This window comes from Hetaerina americana, unplaced genomic scaffold (assembly GCF_022747635.1).
Source record: "Hetaerina americana unplaced genomic scaffold, ioHetAmer1.1.p SCAF_23, whole genome shotgun sequence".
NCBI lineage: Eukaryota > Metazoa > Arthropoda > Insecta > Odonata > Calopterygidae > Hetaerina > Hetaerina americana.
This window is the reverse complement of record NW_027286797.1, coordinates 4,053,600-4,068,986: the sequence shown is the minus strand read 5'-3', so window position 1 is coordinate 4,068,986 and position 15,387 is coordinate 4,053,600. Positions and strand designations below refer to the sequence as shown.

Here is a 15,387-nt window from a genome sequence, read left to right as displayed (position 1 = left end):
AACCATTCGGGAAATTTACCTTTGAATTGCATGTAATGCGTGACTGTGAATTGTAAAATTTGAAAAGGGCAAATATAGTGGCCATGCACCCAGAATCACACAGACAACTGTTGTTCATTTTCTTATCAGCTTTCCTCGTGTAGTGTGTAATGTCCTGAAAATTGCAGGTTCCAATCACATTCCATTCATTGGTATCGGGCTGTCAATTCCTAGGATGTGCAATAATATGTAGTTGTGCGTTGTTTACAAGGTGTGGTCAGAAAAAGACCGGACTGATTTTATTCTGCGCAAACCATGTAACGGATCGAAACGAGACACAGTGCCCCATTTAGCGACACATCTGACGATCAAAACGAGAGGTGTTGTATTTGTTAACGTCGTCGTTACGCAGCAGCAGCGGCACGTGTCTTAACCTGTTCTTCGCCGCGTGCAACGGCAGCAATGAAGGAGCTAGAGGAACAGCGTGTGCGCGTGAAATTTTGTTTCAAACTTGGCAAAAGTGCTACGGAGACCTTTGGAATGATTCAGCAAGCCTTTGTTAATGAAGCTTTGAGTCGAAGCCAATGTTTTGAGTGGTACAGTCGTTTTAAATCAGGCAGAACCTCGACAGATGAAGATTCGCGAACGGGGCGGTATTACACTTCGACAGACCCCAACCATGTTAAATTGGTGAAGGGTTTGGGGTAGGCAAATCGCCGTTTAACCGTTTGGGAGATAGCCTGACGGTTAACAGACAATTTTGACAGACATTATGGGAATGACGCGCGTCGCATCAAAATTCGTCCCGCGGGTGCTGACTGATTAACAGAGACAAAAACGTGTGGAAATTTGTCAGGAACTCTTGGATCAAGCAAATGCCGACCCAGAGTTTCTTAAAACCAACGTAACCGGTGACAAAACCTGGGTTTACAGCTATAATTTGAGACCAAGGCCCAGTCTTCTCAGTGGAAATGTCCTCATTCTCCAAGATCAAAGAAAGCTCGCATGTCCTGGTCCAATGTGACGGTCATGCTGGTGTGTTTCTTCGATTGGCAAGGGCTGATTCATTGAGAATATATCAATGTCAAACCATCAACAAAAATTTCTAGTTTATTTATTTATCGGCTTAATTGGGCGAGGTTGAGACTAATAGTCCCTTCTTCCACCTAACCCTTACATTACAGACATTATATTGAAGACAATCACATACAACCAAGCCCTAGATGGAAGGTAATTCACCTAGGCGGGAATCGAACCCGCGACCTTTGGGTTGGTAGGCGAGGACGTTACCGCACCGCCACCGAGGCCTAGTTAAAGGTAATGAAGAGGCTGAGGGTCGAAGTGAGCCAAAAGAGGCCGGACATGTGAAAAAAATGCATGGCGTTTCCACCATGATAAGGCGCCGGTGGTTCATACGGCACTGATCTTGACTGAGTTTTTCCCCAGAACCGGAACTTCCGTGATCCTGCAGCCACCCTACTATTTTTGATTTTCAAAATATACTATTGTCAAAATAAACAAGTTATAAAATCCGTCCTGTCATTTTTTTGAACACACCTTGTATCTCAAGTTCATTAACACAGCATATTGAAACTTAAGAAAATAAAATAAAATATTTTCAGAAACACCGAAAGAATAGTGCAGTACAGAACATCAATTTGACTCTTGGGGCTTGTGTGTTAATGTTGTGATTTTCTCATTTGACGGGCACACTTCAACAGGTCATTGATATTGTGGAACTTTTCCTTTCCTTTCTTACATAATAAAGGAACATTAATATATCTGTTGTGGTGTGTGTATGGGTTTATGTTGTGCATGCACTGTGGAGATATGCTCAAGAGAGACCTTTTTTTGACTCTGTGGTGGTTTTCTCACCTTCAAACAGTAATGTATTATTTTGTGCTTAATCATAGTGGAAAGAAAAATATGTCAAATTTATTTTGAATTTTAAGAATTACACAGTATTCCAAGATGCCATTGAGTATTAACAGTTTAAAACCTCTACTCAATTTAATTATGCCATGATAAAATTCATTATATAGGTTAGAAGTTTAAGGAAAGTTATTAGGAAAGAAAGTGCATCCCATGAAGGTTTATTCTTTACTGTTGTGGAGTTGTCATTTGAGACCATTACATGTGACTAGGTCATCATCACTCACATTAAGGTGACTGGTACATTGGTATTCCAGGGAGGTTGGTGACTTTGATACTCTTCGTAGCCACCCTTTGGGTATTGATTCAATCAAAAATCAAATACAGTTCCTCAACTTTGATTAAACTTGCCACCTAGCAATGAAGATATCACCTAATTATTTGAATCCTATTTGTTTTCACTCTGTATTATGGGAAGCTAAGCTCTAGTCTGGTGTGTATGGAGTATTTTACGTAATCTGGATGTAATCACCCCATATCCTCCCTTGAACTGAACTCCACTTTGCTCTGAATTGAAAATAATAGAATTTTATTTATGATGCAACCTGTATCAACATTCAAGAGCTCTTTGATGTTGAGGGGCAATCTGTATGGTCATCTAATTGCATTAAGATTTAATAGAGAGCATGGCGGGATAGCTAGTAGGTTTCAACTGTTATCTCTCGCCTATATTTTCTGTTCATGCTCTCCTTACCCTATTGCATGTGCATCCTAAACCGGGCTCCATTTATTTATGCAGGTCAATTAAAAGTGAGCAAAAAACTGGTGAAAATTTATTTGTGGATGTCACCAATTACTTTCACTGAGCATGTGTTTAATAATCTTAGGGCTGGGGCAGCAACTAATCGTTTAAGGCCTGTGTTTTTTATCATGTATTTCTCTGGTCTGGATTGGTCCTCAGTTGAAAATTCCAAAAGATTTGACTTTAAAAATATATTTTCAATCCAAAAGTTATAAATGAGTAAGAAAAATAGATCTTGCGGAATCTCATGGTCAAGTCGATTTGAAGGCATGCTCTCATTGATTTTGCAATGAATTACTGTTTGCTGTAATTATACAGTAATTAAATAACAAAAATGTATGCATTGCAATTTCTATTTCAGATTGCCACTATACTTGCCACCCACAGTGCCGTGACTATGTTACCTTGGACTGTCGAGCGTTTGAGGCTGGATCATCGGGAGCAGAGGAGCTGTCGACATCAGATCAGAGCAACAATACAGACAATGACACCACTGAGGCAGAAGCTTTCAAGGTGTGTGGCATGCAAAGTAACTAAGTTACTTGTTTGATTTATCAAGTCTAAATTTCTTGTTATCTTTGAAGAATGAGTTGCTAATGGCTTTGAATTGTTTTGCCATTGAATTTAAATGTGCAAAATAAAATTTTGGAATATTTCCGTTGAATACAAGCAAGGTTTATGGCCTGAAAATCAATCTGTAGTAATGATCTATCTTATGATTATATGTATTTAAGGTATTCCAGTATTTGGTTTTTCCTGTAGCAGATCTTTTCCTGTAATTTTTTTGGATATAAATGCTGTTATGTTTTGAACAATTTGTGAGAAGAAGTGTAGTAAACATTGAGCTGGTGGGCGATAGAATATTATTAGCAGAAATTAAAGCTGATCCAAGGATTTTGATCATTTCTCAAGTCTACCTGCCACCAATCATTGTAGGAGGAAGAAGTTGACAGGGTATGTGATCAACTGGAGGAAATAATTGTGGGTGTCCCTGGAAGGAAACATTTTATTGGAACGTGGCAGTGGGTGAAGGAAGAGGTGTTAGTGAGGTTGGGGACCACAGTCTAGGAACAAGGAATGACCGTGGGAGAATGCAATTGAGTTCTCCCAGAGATAGGGGTTAATCATGGTGAAAACTTGGATTAATTAATGCTCGGTGCTAGATGGTGAGAGGAAGGGCATTGAGGGAATTGAAATCAAATAACAGTGAGAATAGAAAACTGGCTGAAGAGTCCTGATGAGCAGTGTTAGGAATAGGAGTGATACTCCATTATCGTCCATGCTTCTTTTTAATGTATATATGAAGGAAATGGCAAAAGATGTATGGGGAGAAATGGAGGAAGGAATGAAATTTGGTGGGTTATGCATGGTTTTCCTTTAGGTTTTCCGATGATTACGCTTTAATTTTCCTGTTGGCCAGGGTTTGTGTGCATTGCTGAGTAAATGAGGAAATCAGTGTTCTAGGAATGGGATGAGAAGAATGTAAGCAAAACAGAGGTTATCAGGTTTTTCAAGAGAAAAGGTCATTTAAGTTTCAAAATACAAGGCAAAAATTACAGTGGATGAAACAGTCAATTTCTTCAATGCTTTGGTCCAAGATGTTTTAGAAGTATGACTATTAGATGAAATTTACATTAGACATAGAAGCTTTCACAAGGATGGAGTTGATGACTGGGACATCTAGTGAGGATGTTGAGGAAAGACATGTGAATTAATTGTTATGGAGGATGTTTATGTGCAGCTCTGGAACTTGGTTATTGAGTGAGATGATAGGCATGCATGGATTGATGGATTTGGGTGTCAGAGGGATAGAGATGGTGAAATGGATTATTATTATTATTATTATTATTATTATTATTATTACCTTTTATTTGCCCAGAGATCACAATACAAAAATACCAGGTGGGTGAAGTATGTACATGATATAAGGCACGTCAATGAGGAGCAAAGACACAGGCTCAGTTAAGATACATAAAAGAATAGATGCTCATAGTTACATAAGTGTTTGGTACAAACCCATGAACATCGGCTGTAACATGCACATACAATATCAAATTCAGAAAAATCATTGATCACAAACATGAATCAGACCATTACCATTGCTAGAAACTAAAAGTATGAACTTACTGGTCGGGAATATTGTTGAGATATTCATCAACCGAGTAAAACATATTGCGTTGTAGATATCTTTTTAGTTTATGCCTGAATACGGCAGTTCCCTGTGTATCCTTGATACTTTTGGGTAGTTTGTTAAATAATCTGATGCCCATTTCATTGGGTCCTAATTTCAATGCTTTAGTTCTTATATTCCCATAATGGAAGTCATTCCTGCCTCTGGTGTAATGATGATGATAGGCAGAGTTAAGAGAATAGTTGCCGATGTTATTTTTTATATATAGAATTAAAAACATAATGTAGATGCATGGGAGTGGTAGCAAATTTAATTCATGGAAAATAGGCCTTGATGGAGCATTGTAAGGTTTCCTGGCGATGATTCTAATAGCTTTCTTTTGCATTTTAAAGATGGTTTGAGAAATAGCAGCTGATCCCCATAATATTATACTGTAGGTTATATTTGAGTAAATTTCCCCATAGTACAAATTGAGTAGTACAGTTTTACTTGTAGTTTCATACAGGTGTCTTAATAAGTAGCAAGTTGAACTGAGCTTGTGTTGGAGGGCTTTTACATGAGTATCCCAAGAAATATTTGCACATAGAGAAATACCTAGAAATTTGCATTCTGTCACACGCTCAATTGATAGGTCATTGATTTTTACCAGCAGATCATCTGATATGTTCTTATTGTGTGTAAAGTTTACTATTTTACTTTACACACAATAAGAACATATCAGATGATCTGCTGGTAAAAATCAATGACCTATTGGATGGATTGGAAATCAGGGGAAGAGGTGCCAGACATGGTGGTGAAGGAAAGGAGACTGTTGAAAGAAATACAAATGAGGTAGGAAAGATGAAATCTGAGCTTGTTGACTGGCAATGGAATGCTGAAGACTGCCACAGCAGGGGGAACATCACGCAGGCAATAAAGGGGCAAAGAATAGGATAGGGATCTTGGAAAGAATGAAGAGAGGTTTGAATTGAAGAATAGTTTATGGCAGTGTGGCATGTTAAGTGTTATCATTACAGACAAGGCTAAAAATTGTTTACAGTCTGTGTCCATCCAAAATCTACCTTAAAATAGTTGACTGCCGAATTATTATTTCAATAGAATATGAATTGTGGCAATTTCATTTTTACCATGATTAATTGCAATGGTTGATGTGAGGGTAAACCCAAAATTGCATTATCCAGTTTAAAAAAAATAGATTGAATAGTTTATTTTCAATAATTTACACATCATTTTAAAGCTTGAATATTTCTCTTGATTTTTCTACATGGTTGCCATTTTGTTTGATGCATTTTTGTATGCTGTTGTCTTACCAGTTTGACTTCACGTTGTTGAAGAATTAGACCTCAATATATTTCACCTGACCTTTATGGGAATTACCCTCATATTTAGGTTTCAGTGAACTGAAAATTTTAACCAAAAAACATTTCTGATTGATTGGTATAAAATGAAGTGTAAAGACTTTAAAAGCAATTTTTACCATTGTTTCTTTGAGTAAATGATATTAAATTCATTAAATAATTTTTGCTGTATTTATATTCATCTATGATTCAGTGGCTTTATTTCCCATCAGGTTGATATGTCAGAAGGGGAAGATTACAGCCAGTCATCCTTTAGCAGCGGAGAACAAACTCCAGAGAAGAGTTATGATATGATGTGGCAGTCCAAGGGAGAGCTGAAATGTCTTGTGGAGGATTACACAAAGACTGCCCCTCCAGGCCTTGGAATGACGTTGGTTTGTTCCCTCTTGATCATTCTATCTGAGATGAACCCAGACATGACTATGATGTAAAATTCTCCCATTGATGACAGTTATATCCTGAAAAGTGATAGGAATTTGCTGATGAGTGAATATTAAATCACCATTAGTAATAATGAGAATTTGATATAGTGAGCAATCTTAGATATTGATATAATATATCCCTATATCACCCTAATATATTTTGAAAATAAAAGTGCTTTTATTTCATCCTTCAGAGTTCCCAAAACATAGCTTCGATGTTTCCTAAGTCTATTTTAATAACTTCTGTAAGCCGCGCATTTACCAGATGCATGTGAAGTATATAAGGTATTATCTTCCTCTCAAGTTGAAGTTGTTGAAATCTTTCCTCAGCAATGCACCTAAACTTGTGCTTTGCCATAGCATTAGCTTGCAGAGGTATATAGAGAACATTATTGTTTTTTCATCCAGGAATCCTGGATATGCTCCTTGAGCTTATTTATTTTTTGGTTAACTCTCTTGGACAGACCTGTCTAATTGGCATTATAGATTTGAGATAACTGTAAATATTCATTCATCATTTCCTGCAATTTTCCCTAAATGGTTCAGCGGTGGCAGTTTATTATGCTACATCTTGAGCACTGTGTCACAATTTCTTATGTAACTTGATCATTGCTGAACTAGCCACTGTGAATAGATTTTTAATATACTTCCATTTTTCAGTAGCTTTAATGGCTGTTAGATTTTTTAAACCTGCATGTCCATTTCCTGGGCATTTATATCAAACATGGGAGCTAGTAGTTTAATTTTTTCTGATCAGACAAAATGTGCTTAGTTCTACCAATCACAAACCAAAATCATGGCTGAATTCAATTTGTCAGACTGTTCTGCATTCAATTTCTTAAAAATCTTTAGGGAGATAGAGCGAGTAAGTATGAGACATTGAGTAAGAATCTGAGGTGCTTTAAGTTGCATGTTTTTTTTGCATTGTCAAATTTGTCATACCAAAACTTTCTAGTTTTTTTGCTAGAAGAGGTTATAATATTTAAATATTAAGCACAACAAGAGCAGTGAAGTTACACAAAGGAATCAACTATCAAATGTTTAATATATGTTTTGCACATACAGCAAATTCAGCAAAATAGTTTTTGTGAATGTGAAGTTTGTACTTCTTGTTACAATCGTTCATTCATTTTTTAATGTGTAAAATTGGGAAATTGATTCATCAGTGAAAAGTAATTGCAGTGGAGTGACAATTCTTCTCTGTCCAGTGGTTTGTTGTGATTCTCCATTGGTGCCCAGCAAGAGGAAAATACCCTTCCCTCTCATCCACTTCCATTCCTTCCCCTCTTGCCGCAATGTTAGTTGCCCCCGGCATGCGTGTCATTGACCACTAAATGCCAACCATCAGAAAAGTTTTTCTTTCTATACCCACGTAACTATAGAAAAAAAAAATTCACTCAACCTAAATCTCTACAGTGGGCTGTGATGAAAATATGAAAAAATTACTCTTTGCCATTTGCTGCTGTGAATGTACCTAGTATATTTGAATGGTAGGCTGTCGTTCATTTTCTTTGCCTTTTCATCCCGTCTGTGGTGCGCTATCATACTTGGAAATTTTATTCAAATTCTGTTCATCAGAGTAAATTGATAAAAATTATCCATTAAATAAACATTTAATCTAGATTATTTTCATATTTTTATTTTTTTAATTATTTTATTATTTAGGAAATAATGAAGGTTACAGAGATGAGTTACCCTGCCGTTTTGCCATACTACCTTGATCAAAAAGTTCCCGGAATAACCACCATGTGGCGCTCCCATCGTTCCGATTTGAGTTCTGTTTTTTTTGTTAAATTGGTAAATCTGTTGTTGATATTCCCTTTAAATCTTAGTGTCATAACTTGACATTTGCAAAAGTTACGTAGCCAAGAGTACATCTATCTCTGTGTGTGTTGGCGATTTTTTACAATTGCAGAAATGGATTTAAATTTGCAACAACGAACTTGTATTACATTTTGCGTAAAAAACGGATTTAGTGGCGCACGGACGTTGGAAATGTTGGAAAAGTGTTTCGGCAACGATTCTCTAAAAAAAAACGGTCGTTTACCAGTGGCACGAGCGGTTCAGAAGTGGTCGTGAGTCAATCGAAGATGATGAACGCAGTGGCAGACCATCGACATCGAAAGTCGGTGAAAAAATTGATAAAGTAAAAGAAATGTTGGTCAATAACCGCAAATTAACCATCAGAGAAATAGCGGAGGACTTGAACATTGCCTATGGATCCGCCCAAGACATTGTGGTTAATGATTTGGGTTTCCGTCGTGTAGCAGCAAAGTTGGTGCCAAAAGACCTCAATTTCATGCAAAAAAGAGACCGTGTTGACGTCGCAAAAGACATGATTTGCGAGGCTGAATCCGATCCCACATTCATCAAAAGGATCATTACTGGAGACGAGACGTGGGTTTATGAGTACGACACGCAATCCAGACATCAGGCAAGTGAATGGCGTTCACCAAATGAGCCGAGACCAAAAAAACCACGTCGTTTTCAGTCAAAAAAGAAGGCAATGCTGACGGTTTTCATGGATTACAACGGTGTAGTGCATCATGAATTTTTGCCAGAAGGCCAGACAGTAAACAAAGAGTATTATTTGGGCGTTATGAGACGTTTGCGTGAAGCAATTCGCCGAAAGAGACCAGAAATGTGGGCAGAAAAGTCGTGGATTTTGCACCATGATAACGCACCGTCGCACAGTGCTATCATTATTCGTAATTTTTTGACGAAAAATGCAACAAATACCATCCAACAGCCACCGAATTCACCTGATTTGGCTCCCTGTGACTTCTTTCTGTTCAATCGAGTTAAAAAACCATTACGGGGAACGCGTTTTAGCAGCCGAGAGGAAGTAATGGAAAAATCGCAGGAAGCACTGATGGACATACCGAAAGCCGAATATAAAAAATGTTTCGAGGATTGGATCAAGCGCTGGCATAAGTGTGTTGCAGTCGATGGGGATTACTTTGAAGGGGACAATATAGATTTAGATGAATAAACTTGTATTTTTAATTTTCTGAATAAATTCCAGGAAATTTTTGATCAAGGTAGTATGTAAGGAGTAGGTTTCTGGAGAGTGAGCCACAGTGAAAGGGTTAACCCTCGGAATGCTAAGATTGGGCCAAAATGAACCGTAGATTCAAAATTAAAAATGTTTTATATATTATACTTTATGCACATGCGTGAAACACCGTGTATTCCTCCCTCAGGTGTCCAGAAGTATTTTGAGAAAAAACTGAAGTTGAAACGCATTTATTATTTTATACGAGGGGGGACCCAAAAATAACAGGAATGTTGTTATAGATTCTTTAGTTCTTAATATATTTACATCAAATTTTGTTCACCTTCAAAGTATTCCCCATTGACCACAATGCACTTCTCCAAACAATGCTTCCATTGTTTGAAACATTTCTGAAATTCATTTATCGGGATGTCCTTTAGGCCTTCTAGCAATTTTTGTTTTACCTCCTCCACAGTGTCAAAGCACTTTTCTTTCATGTCCCTTTTGAGTCTGAGGAACAAAAAGAAGTCACAGGGAGGTAAATCCGGTGAGTAGGGGGGCTGGACAATCGATGTCATCCCATTTTTTGTCGAAAACTTCATCACGGAGTGGCCGGTATGAGCTGGTGCGTTGTCATGATGGAAGAACCAGTCGCCTGTGTGCCAAAGATGTACTCTTTTGATCTCCATGACACTCCAGACATCTCACAGAGTTGATCAATGGTTCTGCAATGGTCTTCGCGAAGGAAGGCATTGATTTTGTCGACGTTTTCGTCAGTTCTTGATGTTGAAGGGCTGCCTGAACAGGGTTCGTCTTCAATTGACATTTCACCATTTTTAAAACAAGTAAACCACTCGTAGACTCTGGTTTTGCTTAGGGCAGCTTCCCCATAAGCAGTCTTGAGCATTACAATAGTTTCCGTGGCTGGTTTCCCCAACAGGAAACAAAATTTCACTGCAGCGCGTTGCTCTTGATAATCCACCATCACGTTTGTTTTTCACCGAAATGAAAAAAGTTGTTTCCCTGAAACAGCTCTCACGGACGGACCGATCCAGTCCCAGCAACAGCGCTGTGCACACTGATGGAGGTGGCGGTAGCCTGATGTACGACCGGCGGAACAAAGGCTTCCCCCACTCTCGCTCCCCACCGCAGCCCAATTCCCGTTACTTTTGGGTCCCCCCTCGTAAAAAACAAGAAGAAATTGAGTAAGGGTCAATTTGACCCAATTTTTGTGTTGCATGTATTTCACAGTTTCATCATGCCATGAAAAAATTAGCTGTTTTCCATCCCAATGATGCCACCGTCCTCCTCAAATGACCCTTTCTTCATGGTTCATAAATAGTACAGCCAGGTGGCAACAGAAGTCCTGGGTGATGCTCTCAATTTTGTCACGTGTGTCATGCACTCTTCACAAGTGTGCAGTGAAGTGTAGTGGTGAAGCAATTCTTGCAGTGATGAAGAGCCAGAAATTACGGTGGAATCGGAAGATGAATTTTGTGTAAGTGACAGCCCAGAAGATAAACACGACATATGACTCATGGACTTACCTGGAAACATGCTCACCATTCCTACCCAGCATCATGAAATCCTGGAGGAAAGGCATGGACCTACAGATCTTTCCTCACACATTATGCACTCAATAGCAATGGCAGGAGTGAGTGATGAACTTTTGAATGTTGTTGTGACATATATTAATCAAGTGTGTCATAGCCTCGCCAGCAAGTGGAATATGGAAAATCCTTGTGCTGCATCCCAAGCTTGGGTCAACATGTTTATTACAAGTATCCAAGAATTTCTGGAACTGCATGTTCTGGTCGGATGGTTTACGGAATGACAATGGGGAATAGGTGAGTACAAGAAAGATTGGTGGAAGGAGAATGAGGGACATCTTGCCCTAGCTGTTCTGAGTTGCAATAGATTTTGTTCTCTGTCGTCAACTATTGGATTTGATGATATGATTATACCGAAGTCCTGTATCAAAGTCTTCCAAAAGCAACATGACAAAGTAGTACCTATTCTTGGGGTCAAAAACATCTTTTCAGAGGATTATAGAACTATGTGCAAAGCTTCTGCGTTTGTAACTATTGACGAATAATTAATTATTTTCTAAGGAATTTTCTCTTTCAGTGTGCATGTCATAAGTCACAAAATCAAATCTTGAATCATATGCTGTCATGCATGAGGCCCATTTTTGGAATTTTTTCACCAGCTAATTGGAGAGTTGAAAAACTTTCAATTAACTGAAAGCCAATTATTACTGGAAAGAAAGCACAAACATCTCTATCTCTGAAATTCTTCAATATAACTGATCATCCAAGAAAGATGAGACCATGGATGTTTGATGAGGCATTCACCAGCGGTGGATGTAAAATTTGTTTTAAGTGAAGAAACCAAGTCTCAGTAGTTTATCAAGGACTACCCTAATGAAGTAAACCCTCACTAATCCAGACTATATGTGGCCAAGGGTTTGCCTAGATTAGGCAAAATCCAGATTATCTGTGATATTGGAGCATGTAACCACGTGGACCATTCTCCCCTTCTAATCTTGTGCACTGTTGATCGCCAATGACTCCATATGATGCGCGAGAGCCTTAAGGTGTGAGGAGACACCAGTTATATATGAGTTAATCTTATTTAAGTAAAATTTATTGTTGATTTTTCCCTAAAATTAAGTTGGTAGTGAATCTTAAGAATCAATGAAAAAAATCGATTGAAATGAATGCGTGATTGATTCATTTCATTTATCTGTTTTATTTCCATTATTATGATAATTAATTGATCAAGTTTTTTTACTTGAATAAAAGAGAGCTTAACTTCAGCTTAGTGGTGGTAATGTCCTTTTGTTATTTACAGTTGTAATGATACAATGTACATGTAAGGTCGATGCTATTCTCCTGCATGATTAAATTTTACCATCAACCATCAAAATATATGAACTCATATAAATTTTGTTGTTTATAAAATATATAAGAATATAACAGATGATTTGCTATTTTTTTCTCAACACAATTTGGTTAAGGGCACTTGAACTTCATTAGATTTTAGTGGTGCTTCCATAGGTAAGTGTTGTTTATAATCAATTAGCCTTTGAATAATGAATATCACTGCGAGTGGTTTTGTGATGTATTATTTTGTTGGAAATGAATGATTTGGGAGTTTAACCTGTCCCTGGTAATTATAAGAAAGTAGTTAATATTTCAATAGAAATTCCCCGAACTAGATTTGGTTTATTATCTTGTAGGGAATGAAATGATTTTGGAACCAGTTCATTTTGATAAACTCTGATGATAACAATGGCCTTGGGTTATTGGTCGATCAAATCCCACTTCTGACACCTATCAACACCTTCCCCAGCAACAATGAAATGGAGAAAGTTCCAGTTCCACCCAAGTATTGTTGAGGGATCATGTCTCAATAGGCATAATAGCAATGCTGTCATCAGCAGCCAGTGATTATATCTGTTGTGCCTCTCTTCTTTTCCACCGCAATACAGCCACTGTGGTTGGGAATGGGCTCGAGGAGAAGGTGAGGAGGAGGAGGAAGTGTGCTTCCTGCCTATCCCTCATGTAGCATTCCTGGTCCTCTGGTGTTCGCCACCTTGTCGTATCGGGAGGTGAGGAGTGTGGGTGGGCAAGAAATGGGCTGGAGGGATGAGGAGGGTGAACGTGGGAAAGGAAATGATGGGGCAAGTGTGCTCTTCTCAGTGTTTAAATATTCCTCTTTCAAAAATCATTGGAGGTTATAATTTGCTTGCTCATCTCCACGTGTATGAAAGAGCTTGGGATATTTAATTAGGCAGTTTTTTTTATACATTACGGATTGCAGTTTCTTCTCCTGCATTTTTTACGTAAGTTACTGCTTAGTGTCTGACAACTATGACATATCAAGGTGGCATAAGACACCAAAAGTGATTTACATGTACGAATGAGGTAGATTAATGAAAAATATGGAATGGTAATGTTTGGAAAAATTCAACCGTAAGCAAAGCACTGAAAATAGTTATAGGGACCAACCATCATAAATATTTTTGATCAGCGAGGAAAAAGCCCGGGTATATCAATTGATCACAGTATTTGAAGCAATCACTGCACAAATACTGGAAAGCTGGATTCAATAAACAAAAATTTTAATCGGTCAGCTCATTACTACATGTTAGCATAGAGCAAAGTAAACAAAGGCCATCTTTAAGGATGTTTCAACCTTGGGGTTGAGGAAGTGAATGAAGGCGTACTATGGCCCATCCTGAATCTACCCATCTATTAAGATAAACCTGTCCTTTATTGAATTTTAAATCTTTTCCTTGTTATTAAAAGTCATCATTGTCAATTGAGGTGTACCAATTAAAATGCCACTCTGTTATTATACAGCTATAAGATAATCCAGTAAATTAGCTCCTAAAATTTTTTTACCATGCATCCAACTTTCACTGCAATAAGAAATGCATAGTTACAGATTCGATTACTTACATTTCACTCCTTCAGGAATAGTTAGTTGAATAGTTAGTTGTATTACTATTACATTCCCATCCAAAAAAATCAACTCTTAAGAATATTGTATTATCGTACAAATTCATTTTCTCATAGGAATGAAATTTACCCTATTTTATATTACATACACTTGTTGCATGAACAAATTGCACGTTGAATTTTAAAATGGAGCAGAAAGAAAGGTAGTTGCAAGAGATAGAATATTTCTCTGAAAGGCAAAATTCTCTCCAAGTTTAAAGTTCAGTTATATATGACTCATGATGTGCTATGTTCTGAAGGAACAATCATGAAAAATCCACTTGCTTGATGGCACATCTATGCACTGATCATATGCTGAGCAGTGCAACAGCAAATGTGTGAATGCAGAAGCCTATTCTCAAAGTTTGCTTCCTGTTCTTAAGTGATAAGAAAATGGTTTTCCTGTAGATAATGAGGGGCCATTTCAGGAGTGGTGATAAGCTGAGAGAACTTCCTCCCATGTTCCCAAGATAAGTAGTAGTATTTGCTAGACCAAGCGGAAAGCCTAGTGAAGATTTGTCGTATTTCATTTCTGTAGCCCATGTAGAATGGGCTGCTGGCAATTCTGAACTGCCGGGAATCTAGGCATTTATTTTGTAATCATGGCCTTCTTAGCTGAAGCTATGCAACACAAATGGGCTATTGTGAAACATCTAGCATCTCGTTTGTTCATTAGTGATTTGGTAATAATGTTTCCCTATTTATTTGCTTTGAGAACAATTATTTCTCTCTCTTTACTATTAAATGGTACCTGTTTATGGAATGGAATCCCCTACAGCAATACTGTGGTGATTATTTGGTTGAAATTTTTGGATTAAAGCTTTGATATGTGATGATTTTGTGTTCATTGAACTTTCATGTAATGGAGAATTCAACTATACTTTTGTTTGTTTTCCTTTTTTTAATATGTTTATCCTTATCTTAATAGTTTAAATTATGTACGGCTTATGTTCTTAAGTATATTCACTTAGGTTATTAAAAATTAATATTTGTGAAAACATCGGAGTCATCAACTGTACTCTCCAAGACTAGTTACATTGGTATTTATTTGTGTTCTGAATATTTAATGCTGAAGTATATATATATATATATATATATATATATATATATATATATATATATATATATATATATATATATATATATAACAATTTTTATTGCTCTGGGAGCAAAGTCCCTTGGAGCAGAATACAGGTTACATTAGGTTTTGAAACCTATGGAGTGAAACTGGTTCTAAACTAGTGAAACAAGACATAATTCAACGAATGTGTTATAAACTATATAAAAACCCCATGTTATATTTTTTTTTCACTTAAAAGAGGA

At 37.4% G+C, this 15,387-nt stretch overlaps 1 protein-coding gene across 1 annotated transcript in view; it reads left to right on the top strand.

Moving 5' to 3' along the window:
* The window catches only part of LOC139689446 (ras association domain-containing protein 1-like), an 81,974-nt gene that overhangs the window by 44,675 nt on the left and 21,912 nt on the right, over positions 1–15,387 (top strand). The window contains exons 6-7 of the mRNA XM_071586574.1: positions 3,015–3,166; positions 6,355–6,516. Of these exons, the coding sequence (XP_071442675.1) occupies positions 3,015–3,166; positions 6,355–6,516 (314 nt within the window). The remainder of the gene's footprint in view (positions 1–3,014; positions 3,167–6,354; positions 6,517–15,387) is intronic.